The 16,093-nt window shown below is 38.0% G+C and overlaps 2 protein-coding genes across 6 annotated transcripts in view; one reads left to right on the top strand and one right to left on the bottom strand.

Moving 5' to 3' along the window:
* The window catches only part of CNOT1 (CCR4-NOT transcription complex subunit 1), a 135,957-nt gene that overhangs the window by 12,839 nt on the left and 107,025 nt on the right, over positions 1-16,093 (bottom strand). For 2 of the 4 annotated variants that reach the window (XM_058279908.1, XM_058279909.2), the window contains exons 28-43: positions 15,815-15,892; positions 15,469-15,646; positions 14,437-14,567; positions 13,492-13,788; positions 11,161-11,301; positions 10,953-11,057; positions 10,203-10,322; positions 8,549-8,740; positions 7,846-7,988; positions 7,226-7,334; positions 6,914-7,083; positions 5,966-6,197; positions 3,515-3,763; positions 1,841-2,004; positions 1,523-1,640; positions 294-395 (exon numbers count right to left, since the gene is read on the bottom strand). In XM_058279908.1, the coding sequence (XP_058135891.1) occupies positions 294-395; positions 1,523-1,640; positions 1,841-2,004; positions 3,515-3,763; positions 5,966-6,197; positions 6,914-7,083; positions 7,226-7,334; positions 7,846-7,988; positions 8,549-8,740; positions 10,203-10,322; positions 10,953-11,057; positions 11,161-11,301; positions 13,492-13,788; positions 14,437-14,567; positions 15,469-15,646; positions 15,815-15,892 (2,529 nt within the window). Of the gene's footprint in view, positions 1-293; positions 396-1,522; positions 1,641-1,840; positions 2,005-3,514; positions 3,764-5,944; positions 6,198-6,913; positions 7,084-7,225; positions 7,335-7,845; positions 7,989-8,548; positions 8,741-10,202; positions 10,323-10,952; positions 11,058-11,160; positions 11,302-13,491; positions 13,789-14,436; positions 14,568-15,468; positions 15,647-15,814; positions 15,893-16,093 lie in introns of all 4 variants that reach the window. The other 2 variants (XM_058279907.2, XM_058279906.2) reach the window with 1 other exon arrangement.
* Positions 1-16,093, top strand: part of SETD6 (SET domain containing 6, protein lysine methyltransferase) — a 39,112-nt gene that overhangs the window by 17,287 nt on the left and 5,732 nt on the right. The window lies entirely within an intron of this gene.

Genomic DNA, 16,093 nt, shown 5'->3' with positions numbered 1-16,093 from the left:
GTAGCAAAACATGAAGAAATAGTAACTCTTGCTGCTGTCAGTGTAAATTTGTATAGACACCTTGGAATACCAGTAATATCTACACTAAAGTTGAACATATGAATACTCTATGATCAGAGTGCTGGTTTTACAGGGATGATTGATTTTTGTACTTTTCTAAATATTTGTTATACTTTAATAGCATAATATCAAAAAGTAAATAAATTAGGCCTTCTAGTCTCAATTGAGAATTTACTTTTATTTTTCCCACTTCAGGAAGAATATATTTGCATTTATAAATAGGCATTAATTACCTTATAGAGGATTTGCATAGGTTTAGTGAGTTCCACGTTTCTAAGGAAAGGCGCTAAATATTTGAATAAATCAATCAGTAGCTGTGCATACATAGGCCATCCCTGAAAGAAAGGAATGTACATGAGCCTTATATAAATAAACTCTGTGGTGGTTTGATCACCAAGTAAGTCTGCACAAGCAGCTACACTATGACTTGATTTCGACCCACTTACAACAAATACAACCTGGCACATAAGTGCCTCTCTATGGTAGTAGTAGGAAACAGTATTAGGAAAAAACTGACAGTAGAAATTCCAGGTCATATTATTTCTTGTGCCTGCAGCAAAATTTAAGTGGAGGGGAGGACCTTGGGGCATTTCTGATAGAAAAGCTCTAACAAGCAGGGGTCCATTTTTTAAATTCCTTCTTTTAAAGAAAACATGGGCCTCAGCCATTTCTTTTCCCACTCCCAACTCAATTTCTGACAAATAACATCACCTGGTTTGTAATAGGAATACTCTGTTTTTAGCCAAACTCAACATTATAATAGCCAAACTTACAATTATACAAATTATGTTCATTCTAGGGTAATTTTACACAGTGTGTTTCCTCCTCCTTCAATATTCTTCTCCACCAAACAAAAACAATTCCATTAAAGGGTTAATTCACTATATTTGCCGTGTTCACTCCAGGACCTACTAATAATCACATTTTCTTCTGCTCTGAGGGGCCAAACAAAGGTACTTTCTACAGTACTCATTTGTCATTTGCAAAAACGGTTGAGAGCTTTCTCATATTAACTGTGCTGTATTCCCAATTGGATTAGTAATTCTTCAACAAAACTCAGCAGTTCTCAGGCTTAGGTATAAGTCTTTATCATTAGAATCACCTGTAGAACTGTCAGCTTCCAGAGGCCTATTATCCAGAGATTTATTCACATGTCTAGGGAGGTACCCAAATGTCTGAACTTTTTAACAAAAACCTTTTCAGAAACTGACATAAAAGACAGACTTGGAGGCACAAGACGCTAATCACTGAAAAAGGCTTTCTGGCATAAAGTCAAGTACTTAGGTAAGCTTCTATTACTTGACTCAACATTAAAGAAAAGAATTCCCAGCTAAGCTTGGGAAGTACTTTCTCTTGCAAACCTTGGAAGAATCACCACTAAATGACTAAGAGAAATCTGCATGCAGCACCAATAAACCCCAGCTAGCAATCTTCTTCTGTAGGAGATAAACTGCAGCCACACCTTCTGCTGTGGTGTATGTGCCAGCATTCTTGCAATAAATATCCGGTGGGATATCAGCTCAAGCCAGGCATACACAAAGCCAGGAGCTTTGGTAGGCCTCAAAATGTGGAATGTATTGCTGAAAAAAGAAAACATTTAGTGAGAAGCACAGTCCAACTTATATACAGTGAACAAGACATGAATGTAAGCAAATAGACAATAAGTATATTGTCTTTAAAAAAATCTTCATGCCTCAAAGCCACAAGAACTCCAGTCCTCAAATTCTGTTATCTCTAAACCAGCAACTTTTAAGCAGAAATTAATTCCAACAATACTCACCAGAAAGCGGTAAGTGTCTGAAAGTTAATGGTTTCCAACACATGCTCAGGTGCATTGAGTTCTAAGAGCAGCATGATAAAAATTCGATGGTAGGGAAGCTGCTGAAATTCACTTTGGCGAACATCATGATCCTGCAGGAGAACTCCCACTACTATACCAAGGACCTATAGAGCACACAGATTTTAGCTTGTAGTCAATAAGACAATTTTCAAGTCATGCTTTTTACCTTGCATTCTTAAGCCCACATTAAAGGAAAAAAATATAATACTATTTGAATAAAAAACTGTACACTGGCAGTTGAATGGGCCATATATTGGTTTGATTTGGCCTGCAGTATTTGCGTTTTCTTTTGAATTTCAATGCCATTGGATCAGACATGTATGTTGTTCACAAATGGCCAAAAGGTTTTTTAACACTCTGGAAATCAACATGGCCCCTCACATTTTTACCAAGACAAAGCAATCTAGTTATCTATTTTTCCTGGTCTGACATGAAGTTGACAAATGGCAAATGATTTATACTTCTTTTGCCATTTAGTAGGCGGGGTCCAGGGAAACAGCTGTAGAGATGTCTCACCAAACTGTCCTGTACACCAATTTATTTCACCACTAAACCTTGCAGGACCCATTTTTAATTACACAAGACGAAAATCTTTAGTCCCATTTTTTACACCTATTTTTGCATGTTTTAATATTTAGATTTTCCAAGAATGAAATTAATATGAAAATTAAAAGAAAACCGAAATTTATTTCATTTCAGAGAAGTCAGGTCAATGACTGCAATGTCATTTGTGGTATTTAAGCTGCCAAACTTCCTATCAGTGGCTGTTCCTAGCCGTCCCGTCACAGTGCTTTGTGTGCAGGGGCAAGCCTCATACTATCTAAATATATTGTATATCTAATATCTTTCTTTTAATGTAGTCATTACCAAGCATTAACCATACTGAAATACACCATTAATTCTTTTTTATTTTCTTTTTTTTTTTTTAAAGATTTATTTATTTATTTAAATTCCCCCCCTCCCCTGGTTGTCTCTTCTTGGTGTCTATTTGCTGCGTCTTGTTTCTTTGTCCGCTTCTGTTGTCGTCAGTGGCACGGGAAGTGTGGGTGGCGCCATTCCTCAGCAGGCTGCTCTTTCTTTTCACGCTGGGCGGCTTTCCTCACGGGCGCACTCCTTGCGCGTGGGGCTCCCCCACGCGGGGGACACCCTTGCGTGGCACGGCACTCCTTGCGCGCATCAGCACTGTGCATGGCCAGCTCCACACAGGTCAAGGAGGCCCGGGGTTTGAACCGCGGACCTCCCATATGGTAGACGGACGCCCTAACCACTGGGCCAAAGTCCGTTTCCCTCTTTTTTCTTTTAATACCACTATATTATTAACACCTTGCATTAGTGTGGCACATTTGTTACAACTAATGAACACACATTTATTTTGTAATTACACTATTAGCTATAGCCCATGGTTTACCCTTCGGGCTCACTGTTTGTACTGAACAGTCCCATGGATATTTTTTCTTTTGTATTAGTATTTCTAAAATTTTGTAGATATGTTCACATAGTCACAATTTAATTTTAGGACATTTAAAAGGGATATTATAAAATGCTCTGGGGTTGAGAACCTCTGATATACAGACTTCAAGGGTACCATGACTAAGGCAAGAAAGGATTTCAGACCTTGTTCAGCAGATTAATCTTTGTGACAGTGTTGGCAGCCTCCCCTGAGTGCTTTACTAGCAGTGCAATGAGTCGGACAAAGGCATCCAAGTTGTGATAGCACTTGGCTCGGATCATGGTAGGATTAGCAGCAGGATTGTGCTGCTGCTCAGCCTGAGCACGATAACTGATTTCAACACACATTTCAGTACACAGACGAAAGAACCTTGTTATGAGGTCATCAGTCTTCAGGATTCCTTGCTGGTGCATCTACCATAGGAACAAAAACAAAGACAGAAATGAGATAACACACACAAACAAGCTTCTTACAACTTTAATTTTCATGCTTAAGAGGTAATCTCTAATATGTTCCTATTTTCACTTTTCTAATTTTCACTTTGTAAAAAGGATATAATTAGGAGAATGACCTCCCCACTACGGAACGAGGACAGAATTCCTCCAGTTTTAAGTTTAGTAGAGAAAATGAAAAATGAGAATGTGCTCATGGCAATTTTAAAACAGAAAATAAGTAGCCTATGGTGAAACAATTTAGAAAATTATACATATTGAAAATCAAATTTCAGTAACCCACCAGAGGTCATATTAAGACATTCTGGATAATGCATGTTTCCTCCAAGGAGGAGATAAAATTTCTTGTATTTTACATTCTTACAGAATTTAAGATAACTTTCCCAGTTGACTTAACCAATAACGAAGCTGGATAGAAGCTACTGAAACTCTCAACTAGTTACCCCAGAAAAATCAAACAATAATTGGTATAATAGATAGGTACCAAATGAAAATACCCACAAATCATTATCAGCTAGTTAAATGTTACATAAAGTTAAAGTGGAAAAGGCAAGTTTATTTATAAGAAAGGAGATTCTATGATCTGGTAGTGAAGCAGAGCAGAACAGTTATTTAGCTAGTACTCCACCCCTGTCCCCAAAAGAAAGAAGAAAAAAGGGGAAAGTGAAATAAGCATTAAAGTGGCAGAGAGAGGAAGAGGTCAGTGCTTCAAAAACAAAACAAGCTCAGAAAACTTGAAGGTTACCTTGGAAATTTTAAAACAAGATAACCTGTTTTATCTTGGTAAGCAAGAAAACAGGTGAATTGGTCTAACTATGATAATAATGTACCCTAAGCCAAGACAGAAGTCAATGCAGACTTTTGTCTTCACTGGACTCTAAAAAAAATTACCAGAGAAGGAGGAATAAGGAAAAGACTGGGGCACTAGAAGGATAAAATTTTCAAAAGGACGCAAAAGGGAAGAGAAAAAAGTGCAGTATAAAAAAAGTGTAAAATGGAAAAAAGAAATAAGAGCAAATAAGCCAGAAGGAAGAGCTGAGACAGGTGCCACATCCATACCCATGAAAACCAAATGATTCCAATTTCTTGCATCCAAATCAGAAATCAAACAGAATATTGTTTTATAACTCCCTAGATTCTTTTGGGGGAAATTTTACATAGTTTTATTTTAAAAGTATCATTCATCTTTTAACATTCAGCTTTTGAAAAGGGAATCCAATTTCTAACTACAAATCACCCAATTAGCTCTTTCCCCATTCGATTGTCATTTATTTGAAAGCAGAGCTAATAATCTGTTATCTTTCTTTGGTGGCACATCTAAACTTTGGTCTGTTTGAAAAAATATAATGATCAATCTGCAAAAATAAGCATATATCCCACCCCAACTCCAAACATTATAGTAATAGTTCCACTGAAGAAATTCTAAGGTCAATTCAGGAAAAGTAGCACACTTGCCAAGTAATAAAATTAGGACACATTGATTTATTGCACTTAGTCCCACACAGTGGCTGAAAGCAGGCAGTGAGGATCAGAATCTGAATGCTGTACTGTACTATGGCTCTCTTAAAATTTTTTTCCTATTCTTCCCATTTATTAATATTCCTGCCACACCTAACCTTTAGTTAGGGACCTGGTTCTTAACACTTTAAAGCAAAGTCCAATTTAGATCAAGGTATTTCCCAGAAGGACATGTCAATAAATTTTAGAAAGATAAGCTTAACTTAGAAAATACAATAAAATGCTCTACCATTTAAATCTTATGTTTTTGTTTTCTGATTTTTTTTAACATGAAATAGTATAAGAATTTTACTTATTAGCCCATAACCTATCACTGCCGATGATCAAGCTAGTAAAATTATCATATTCTTTCGGCAACTGTTATTCATTATCTGACCCAGTATAATTGGTAGCTGTGACTAATGAAATGGGACAACACTGATGGAATAAACAGAACTAAAGGAGGTGGGGAATGTTGACTTTACTCTTTAGTAATCAACAATGAGGAAACATATCAATTTGAACAGTGCAATGATGACATTTTCAGTTTGCATGAGTATGGAGGTAACTGTCTGACCACAGGTACATAATACTGAGCTTTAATATTGGAGGCATCACACCCTACTTATGTTGAATAAAAAGCACCTTTCTTTCCAAAAGCTCTACCTGTCCAACAAACGCAGAGAAAGCTTTGGTACTGTCACGGCCAGCTGCTGCTGAATGGTAGAGATTCACCCATTCCCTCAGAAGATACTCTGCCTTTTCCCTCAGGCCTGGAGGATCATCATACTCTGAGGCTTGAGAGATCCCAGAATGCATCATAAAGTTAGGGCCTCCATGAGCACGATCAATCATAGCTTCATAGTTGGATCGCACTACTTCCATCAGCTGGGGCAATCTAATACAATAAATCCAGAATGAAAATCAGTCTACTCATGGTTGTGATTTCATAGACATACAGTTGGGCAATCTGCTGATTTAGTAGAAACCACAAGGATGCAGGTTACTTCACTTTATCATTTCCATATTTACACATAACTATCCTTGTGCTTTGCTGTTCCTATGGTCTCTTCATGCCTGCTTATGAAGACATTATGCAAATGACTGATCTCTGTTAAGAGTTCTTGACCAAAAAAATTGCCCATTGAGCTTTGATGTTCAGTCAAGAAATAGTCACTAAGGGCCTACTATGTGCCATGTTTTCTTTATGTGATTTCTCTTAATCCTCAACAGTTTTCTGAGGTATCATTTCTTCAAAAAAAAAACAAAAAAACAAAAAAAAAAAACCACACACACACACACAAAAACCCGAGGCTTAGGGAGGTTAAGTCACTTGCATAAATTCAGAGGTTTTAAGTAGCAGAGCCAGGGCTTACACACAGACCCCTGGTGCCATCTAGTATTGCATGGACTGCACAGCAAGTAGGTTTGGCAGTTAGTTAAACTTCCATACTTCAGGGGCCAATATTATATATACCTCACTAAAAGCTTCCCATATGTTGTAGATAAGGCAGTTATAAAATGTATCATTAGTACGAGTCTGCACATGCATTTCTAAAGCTCTTCCTAGGCGGCTGCTGAATATACAGGGGCCCCAAAGCAGTTCATCCTTACCCTTCTGGAGCATTGCCTCTGGAATGAGCATTAATCCTCATGAGGGTTTCAATGGTGTGGAACAGATCTGCCTCAGTAACATGGGCAACACTCCTTTCATCCACCAGCAGAATTTTTACCAATTGCATAGCAAATGCCACAGCCATGTAGTTTAAACCATTCTCCATTGACTGGCAACAAAGAATGCAAAACATAAGAACAACAACACAGCAAACACACACACTTTCCAATTAACAGAGTCCAACACAGCAAACACACACACTTTCCAATTAACAGAGTCCCTATTTCTATTCAAGTAAATTTTTTCCATACCTGAGCTAGGTGAAGATCATACTGTTGCATATTAACCAGATGATTGCGAATTAGCAACTCCACAGCCTCCACATTATATTTATATTCATCCCGACATTCAATTAGGCACCTAGAAAAAAGTCAATATTTCTGTATTCACATTCTGTAACAGGTAAAATAAAGGCTCTGTTTTAATCAATGAAAATTTGTTCTAACTTTAGGACATCTTAAGAGCCAATTACAAGTCACTATCCAAGTTTCAAAATGATCAGTAATGAAGTAGAACAAGCAACCTGGTATTAAACCCAGGCTTTGCTCTCAAAGCCTAGAAAACAGAGGATTCCAACTGAGACATTAAAATATTGATTACCACAGCTGTGCAATCACTGAAACCTTTTAAAACAAATGACCTATAATTTAATCCCCAAAGCAAGATATTAAGAGCTTTCAGTTCCATCATGGGAAAAGGTGGGTACCACTTGTAAAAAGGACAAGGATTCAACAATTCTCACCACTAGAATTAAGAATTCTAAATATCCCATTTACCTTCTAGAAAAATTAGAAACCTCTGGACATAAATAGGGTCATAAATATCAAAAAGCAGACCTAATAATTACTATTATTCTGAGGGGGCCACTGACCTTGTGATCTGTTTGTTACACCACGGAGACCCATATGCCCGGCCATCCTGTAGAGCTTTTAGAACCAAGAGGTGGCACTCCCTGTAACGCAGCAGTAGGTCAGCATCAGCACCACTTGTGGCGTCTAATAAGCCCTCTACAGCCTATGGGAGAAAAAGTGTTCAGAAACATGAAAAATGTAGGACACACCCCAACAGTTAAAGCCAGAAATCAAATCTCAAAAGAAACTATAACATACTTCCTAAGCCTCAAGTTAACAAGCTCTCCACCCTCCAAATATCCTTTTGCACTTGCCTAACACACTAACTATCCATAGGTCTATTTAGTTCATGCTCACTCTGTGCTCTTCATAGACATAAAAGGTTCCTCTGTCCCCACCTACATAGTCAAAATCCAAACTCCCAACATTACCCCAGTACTTAGATCAATTTGTCCAACCTGTCTTTCACAACTGAAAGGCAATCTTTGAAATTCTCTTCAGTAATCATATTTCCAGGAAATCTTTCCTTAACAAAAAAGATTTCACATTCATAACCATCATAACTACATTCTACTCTGGAGACAATCACCTGTTTATATAAGCAGAGTTTGCTTTAATTTTTAATATCATAAACATAACTGCATAAAAATGCGGATGATGGTACAAGTCATTAGATGTTTATAAAAGCTACCTTCTTGTAAAAGCATTAGCTTAAGAACCAACCTTCTGAAGCAATCCAAGAGCAGCTATGGCATCCCGAGAGTTTCGAGATAATACTACAACCTCCAAGAGACTTCGAAGAGCTTGAGCTTGAGGGTTCATGGCCAAAGTTGGTGGGATGGCATGCAGATGCTGCTCCAGTTCTGTGATGCACTTATCATAAATTTGAGCTACATCATCTGTTGCCCAAGCTTGCTGTTTTAGAGACAAAAACAACCAAAGAGGGTTAAATAAAAATGTTTGAGGATTTTTACTGGCTTATGTAGCAAACAAGAATCTAGTAGTATGTTTATTCCTGTATTTTCTTTCTTATAAAACACACAAAAAAACAAAACCAAAAACAACATGGTAAGGTTATTTCACTAGTCCTCCCCTAAACTATGCAGTCCTAACTTAGGTGGGGATGGTGCAAGAAAGACATGAGGTAAAAGGTATTTCACTTGACAGTGGAAAGTGTGGCACAGACCACCCTGAGTTATCAAAAACATCACCACCAGTAATGGGACAGACTGAGGGCAGCACCATTTGCAACATCTAGTAAGAGCTTACAATCTGAAGGAGAAAGGAAGTTTTCTGTACCATGGGAAATATAGTCCTCTCAGCCCAACTGTCAAGGCCTGACAGGATATAAGAACACAGCATTCATGAATGGCATCACAACAACAGATATAAGCCATTATATATCCTGCCATAACTTACAGAACTGAGTGGAAGAGAGTGTAAACTATAATCCATGTTTAGTGGCAATGCTCCAAAATGTATTTATCAATTGCAATGGATGTACCACACTAACAAAAGATGTTGCTAATCTGGGAAAATGTGGGAAGTGTGGGAAGCAGGGCATATGGGAATTCCCTATATATTCTCTGTAACATTTATGTAATCTAAGGATCTTTGAAAAATGAAAAGAAAAAAAAAAAGGCACACAGCATTACTTATGTAATATTTCTATCAAAGAAATATTACCTTAATCTAGCCATAAGAAAACGTCAGACAAAGCCCCATCAGGCCATTCTAGAAACAGGTGGCCTGTAAACTTCAGTGTAAGACCATTAAAGATGACAAGCTATTCCAAACTGAACTGAGGGAGATTTTGAACAATTAAATAAAATGTGATTCTGAACTAGGTCCTTTCACTATAAAAGACATTATTGGACACTTGGTGAAAGGTGAATGAGGTCTAAGGATATGACAGTAGCAATATATCTGTGTTAATTTACTGATTTCAATGGTTTTATCATAGCTATATAGGATAGAACATGTAGGATTCAGGGGTGATAAGGACATCAGGTAAACAACTTACTCTCAAATGGCTCAAGGGAATATTTTTTCCCCTATACTTTCCACTTTACTGTAGTTTCAAAAACAATTTTTTAATCCTTAAAAAAAAAAAGGGGGGGTGGGAAGGGAACCATGAGGTCACCCTGCAAATTCCTTACTAAACCAAGTGTGAAAAAAAAATGAACCTCATGGATTAAAAAAAAAAAAAAAAAGCCCTGTATACTATCATGGCTTGACACAAAAACACCTACACTCGACAACTGCGGGCATTTTATTCTTGTAACTTAAGGTACAGGAAGCAAGTTATACATTAATTGGCAAAAACATTCAACTTAAGACTGCAAAATCCTCGACTTAATCCAAAGCAAATATTTACCTTCATGGGCTGAGCTAAAAATCCTGTGGGTTGACTTAAATCATTCGTAGGTAAGAACCCAGGCACATTGCGTGCAAACTCTTCATAAACAGCCAATTGTTTTGGGTCCACACCACCAACCTTGGAGAAAGAAAATCTGGTTTGACAGTACCCACTCTACAATCAAAGGAAACTTTTTTAAAGTGGAAAGTTTGCTTGGGGTAATCACAGGAGTGAACCATAACAGTATGATTGAGCACACAAGTTGCAGCACATACATACAAACAGTTCAGAAAGAGGGTTTCCCATTGCCCTGAATCCTGCCAGAGTCGTCTTCATTTATAAATTAAAGAGTTTTTCCATTGGAAAATGCCTCAAGTAGGACCATGCTACTACAATTCTCTTTTAGTGCTTGGACAAATCATCAAATTTTGCAGTGTTCTGTTTGGACCAATAAGCAACTAGCAATAAAAATTAAAATACCAGAAAATACGATTAAGGAAGCCCAAGTTGGGAAACATAAAAGCTAACAGACCTATGAACTCTACACAGTAGCACTTCATCAACATTAAGGGAATATCTAATCTATTTCCATATCTGATCCATAGGAACCTTTAAAGTAAAAGTAAAATGTTACTGAGATGAAACACTTTCTCAGAAACATTTAGCCATGCTTGTCCTACTACTCCTGGCGAGGCATTCAAGCAACAAGATAAGGAAAACGAGGATAGTGTGGGGACAAAGAGAGCACGTGCACGCCACAATTCTCACTTTCAGCCTGATTTGCTCTGGCATCCGCTCAGCTTGGTAGGTTAACACAACAGGATCACAGTACCTGCGCCCTTCTTGCCTAGCATGTTTTCTCAGCTCAAATTCCTGCAAACAAAAGAAGTCACTGAGGTTCTTGTTATGAGATACTTTGCCTAAGAGAGAAAGGAAAAAAAAAAAAAACTTAAAAAGGCAAGTGCTAAAAACTTACAGTTGCTAATCTCTTGTCCATCTCAGGGCCTGCTTTTTCTACTGCAGTCTTCTGAATAAAGCAGCAAGCTAATTCACAATTGTCCTGAGCTAACTGAGCAGCTGCCTGATCCATCATTTCCCTTTGCTGTGGGGATGCAGTCTATTTATAAAAAAGAAAGAAAGAAAAATACAAAGTGTTCTGTTCATAGACTGAGAGCTAGATAGCATAGGATAGTAGAAAAAGCATCAGTTAAAAGAGTTTAAGTTCTGGCTCTAATTCCATCTCATTAGCTGTGACCTCAAAATAGTCTAACAATCAGTTTCTTAATCTGTAAGATGAGAATACCACTTGCCCTAAGCATCTTATCAGGTTTTTGTTAATGATGATGAACAATAAGAAAACCTGTAAATGAAGGCCTTATGAACCATGATACCTGAGACACAGAACCAATATATGTGTTATTTAAAGAAACAATATGTACTTCTGGTTTTATATATAAAATCACTTTAAATCATTTTCAATGTCCTATTCCAACTGTTTTAATCGAAAGTCTTATATGGCTAACAGAATGGAAATTATTGGCTTACTGCATTTATTTTACAAGCCCTTCATTTCTTCAGACCAGCAAATATTTGGATATCTGCTATCCAGCAAACACTATATTAGGGATACAAAAGAGGGCAAAAAATATGCATAATTCTTCACCTCACAGAATTTAAAATCTAAAAAAGTCATTAACTAACATGGTGATTATTTGGTTGGTACAAAAGTGATTGCAGTTTTGCATTGTTGAAATATGCTGTTTGATATTGGCATACAATCTTTTTAAAGATTTTTTATTTCTCCCCCCTGTTCCCCTGTTGTCTGCTCTGTGTCCATTCGCTGTGCATGTTCTTCTGTGTCCACTTGGATTCTTGTCAGCATCACCAAGAATCTATGTCTCTTTTTATTGCATCATCTTGCTGCATCAGCTCTCCACGTGTGTGGTGCCACTCCTGGGCAGGCTGTGCTTTTTTTGTACAGGGCAGCTCTCCTTACAGGGTGCGCTCCTTGTGCATGGAGCTCCCCTACACGGGGGACGCCCCTGCATGGCACAGCATGCCCTGTGCATGTCAGTACAGTGTGTGGGTCAGCTTACCACAGGGGCCAGGAGGCCCTGGGTTTGAACCCTGGACCTCCCATGTGGAAGGCGTACACTCTATCAGGTGAGCTAAATCCGCTTCCTGGTATACATTCTTAAATAAAGCAAATTCAACCAGTTTTCTTATTTGAGTTCAAAATGGGTCATAAAGCTAAGGAGACAACTTGCAACATCAACCAGGCATTTGGCCTAGGAACTTGGTGGTTCAAGAAGTTTTGCAAAGGAGACAAGAACCTTTAAGGTGCAGAATGTAGTGGCTGGCCATCGGAAGTTGGCAACAACCCTTGAAAGCAATCATCAAAGCTGATTCTGTTAAATGACTTGAGAAGTTGCCGAAGAACTCAACATTGACCATTCTAAGGTCATTCAGCATTTGGAGCTAATTGGAAAGGTGTAAAAGCTCAATAAGTAAGTGCCCAACGCCGACCATTCTAAGGTCGTTCAGCATTTGGAGTTAAGTGGAAAAGTGAAAAAGCTCAATAAGTAAGTGCCTCATGAGCTGACTGAAAATTTTATATGACAACCTGCAATTACCTCAATGGTTGGACCATGAAGAAGCTCCAAAGCACTTCCCAAAGCCAAGCCCACACCAAAAAGGTCATGGTCACTGTTTCGTGGTCTGCTGTCAGTCTGTTCCACTACAGCTTCGTGAATCCCGGTGAAACCCAATACATCTGAGAAGTATGCTCAGCAAATCGATGAGATGCACCAAAAACTGCAATGCCTGCAGCTGGCACTGGTCAGCAGAAAGAGCCCAATTCTCATGTCATACAACCAACGCTTCAAAAACTTGAACGAATTGAGCTTACGAAATTTTGCCTCATCTACCATATTCACCTAACCTTTCTCTCTCCAACTGACTACCACTTCTTCAAGCATCTCAACACTTTTTACAGGGAAAACACTTCCAAACCCAGGAGGATGCAGAAGATGCTTTCCAAGAGTTTGTCGAATCCCAAAGCATGGATTTTTACACAACAGGAACAAACTTATTTCTCACTGGCAAAAATGTGTTGATTTTAACAGTTCCTATTTTGAATAATAAAGATGTACTTGAGCTCAGTTATGATTTAAAATTTACTGTCCGAAACCGCAATTCATTTTGCACCAACCTAATAGAATGAATGGTAATGTCCACTGCTACAGGCAAAGAAAAGATCTAACAGAAAAACACTAGTAAATTTTACACTAGCAAGGAAATAACTTACTCGTAGGGCTGAGGCAAAACTGTTTTTCAGATTGGTAGATATGCTCATGAGTAAAGGTTCCCTGCAAGTAATCATGGCCATTCCAGCTGTCAAGTTCCGCATCATGTGATGAGCTGCTATACGCATTCGAGATTCCTCAGAATCCAGAGCAAAATCCTTCCTGACTATCTGCTCACAAGTAGTCATAGCAATCTTAATTGAACGATCCACCACAGGATGGACTAACTCCTGGACAGCTCGTTCTATTGCTTGTCGCACACACTGCTTCAACTGTGGATGGGCCTGAAACAAGGGAATCTAAGTGGGGAAAAACAAGTCAAATCAACAGCTTAAGTAAGACAACCTGTTTCTATCAGGAGCACCACCCCACCCCACTCATGACTTTGGAATTAATTCAAGGTTTAACCAATACCTGCTAATTTCTACTTAAAATAATAATGAGAAGGAAAAGTACTCAGTATAATAATCTGTGAGATACAGAATGACGGATGTCCTTCATTTAAAAAAAAAAATTCCACATTCAATGGATAAACTGTTCTTTACCAGATGCATTACCTGTTCATAAATACATGACCTGTTACGTTCACATTTATGGCTCAAGTCCTCCTTAAAGAAAACAGTTTCTCTATTGGCTTTGCAAAATGCAAAAAAAAATCAAGTTTATGGAAAAAAGGCTTCTTACAAAAAATATTACTGCTTCAAATAATGAGCATTTTAAAATGTCCACTGAAGCTGTCTGCTATCTGGATATGAGGAACCAATATAAATGAAGTTTAGTCACAGTGACTACTTTTAAAGAGGAAAACACTCCCAACTGTATTACATAGCAATACCTGATCCCTGCTCTCTGCAACAAAATCCACAGGAAAGAGTAAAGAGAAACAGTTTAAAGAGTAAGCAGTTCATCGTATCACAAACTTGGAGAACATGGTGGTGTTTACTTACTGTTGGGTTTAGAGTAATGTGTGGTGCCAGGCCGGCGAGAGAATAGACATTGATGTCATGGTAGCTGTACTGTGGCTGTGGTGGAACCGTGGCTGTACAGGTGGTGCTGGTAGCTGGTGTTGTAGAAGTTGCTAGATGTAAAGTGGTAAAATGAGCTGAAATGAGGGCATTTCTTGGCTTTACTAAAAAATTAACTGGATATCTATGGTCATTATCTAATGTAAACTAGACTAATACTGGAGCAGGTTGGGGGTGGTATCTCAGGCTACGTATTTCCCACCTTGAATGATCACAAGGGAAATTCTGGTATTATAGAACTGATATTAGAACAAAGAATGAAAAACTATGTCTGTGGTAGTGGTCCAGAGCAAAGAAATCAATGAGGGGTCATGCCACATGGGCAGTCGTAGGCCTTGTGAAATTATTCTATATTACAAAAATCGATTTTCAACCTATATTGTCCCCTGGTTTTACTTGGGGATTCTTAGCTACTAAAGGTTAGGATAGAAAGAAAAGCTGATGTATTAGAGCCATACCTGCCAATTGTTCAATACATCTCCACCCCACACCTCCAGTCCTCTTGATCCCCTTCAACTACTCTAATATCCTTATAGGTCTACGTGGTCTGCCCATCCCCATGTCATGTAATTGGTTTCTGAACCCTCAAATAACTTAGAGAGAATTCTGGGGGAACCAGTGTGGCTTAGTAGTTGTGTGCCAGCTTGCCACATATGAGTACCAATACCAAGTACCTAAAAAAAAAAAAAAAAAATCTGCCTAGTTGGGATATGAAAAACAGTGGACTAATCACATTTAGGTATGTATACCATATGTATTGTCAGAATGAATTCCACTAGGATTAAGAACAAAACCTGTTAAGTCACTAACTTTTCCTTAATAATTTAAAAGGCTCACCTGAAAGTTACACTAGTTTTAGTACCACATTATATGAACAACTATAACCTACTATATACATGGAGATGTACCACTTCAGATAACATTCTGGTAAGTAGAGGGAATTATCACACTTACTTGTGGTTGTGATGGGAGGAAGTTCTTCTGGCTGCTTCACATCTTTCTTTGGAGCAGAGAGCTGCTCATCTAAATTCTTTAAGCGATCTTTATCCTTTAGGAGGTTTCCAGGTTTTAGCTCATTGATGTCTAAAGCAAGGTTCTTGCAGAGAACCTCGATCTCAAACTTCAAGTTTAACTGCATAATTTCAATATTTGATTAGAATTGACAGAGAAAAATTTTAGATTTAGTCATAATATTCACTATTCTAAAACTAACTGTTGTGGTGCTTCCCCACATTTACTGTAAATTTAAATAATTTGAAGGCAGAGAATTTTTCAAGGGTTAAAGAAGCAACAAATTTACCTTTAAGTCATGTTCCTGATGTAGCTCAGCTAATACATTCATAATTGCCATAGTCCAGGGGTTTGGTGGTCTAAAAACCTAAAGAAAAGTTACTATATTAAGCTGCCCCAAAATCACCTTTTAATTGATTGTTTAAAACAGTTAAGCACTTCTATTTATCTGGCCATAACAAATACTTTAGCATTTCCATCTGTATTGTAGTTCATAAAAAGCACCAAAATGAAAGCCACACATTACAATCAGTCCTTTAATTTCACCTAGGCTCACAAACTGGAAATC

Source organism: Dasypus novemcinctus, chromosome 18 (assembly GCF_030445035.2).
Source record: "Dasypus novemcinctus isolate mDasNov1 chromosome 18, mDasNov1.1.hap2, whole genome shotgun sequence".
NCBI classification, from domain to species: Eukaryota; Metazoa; Chordata; class Mammalia; order Cingulata; family Dasypodidae; genus Dasypus; species Dasypus novemcinctus.
The sequence above is the reverse complement of the archived record's forward strand: the minus strand, read 5'-3'. Positions and strand labels throughout refer to the sequence as shown.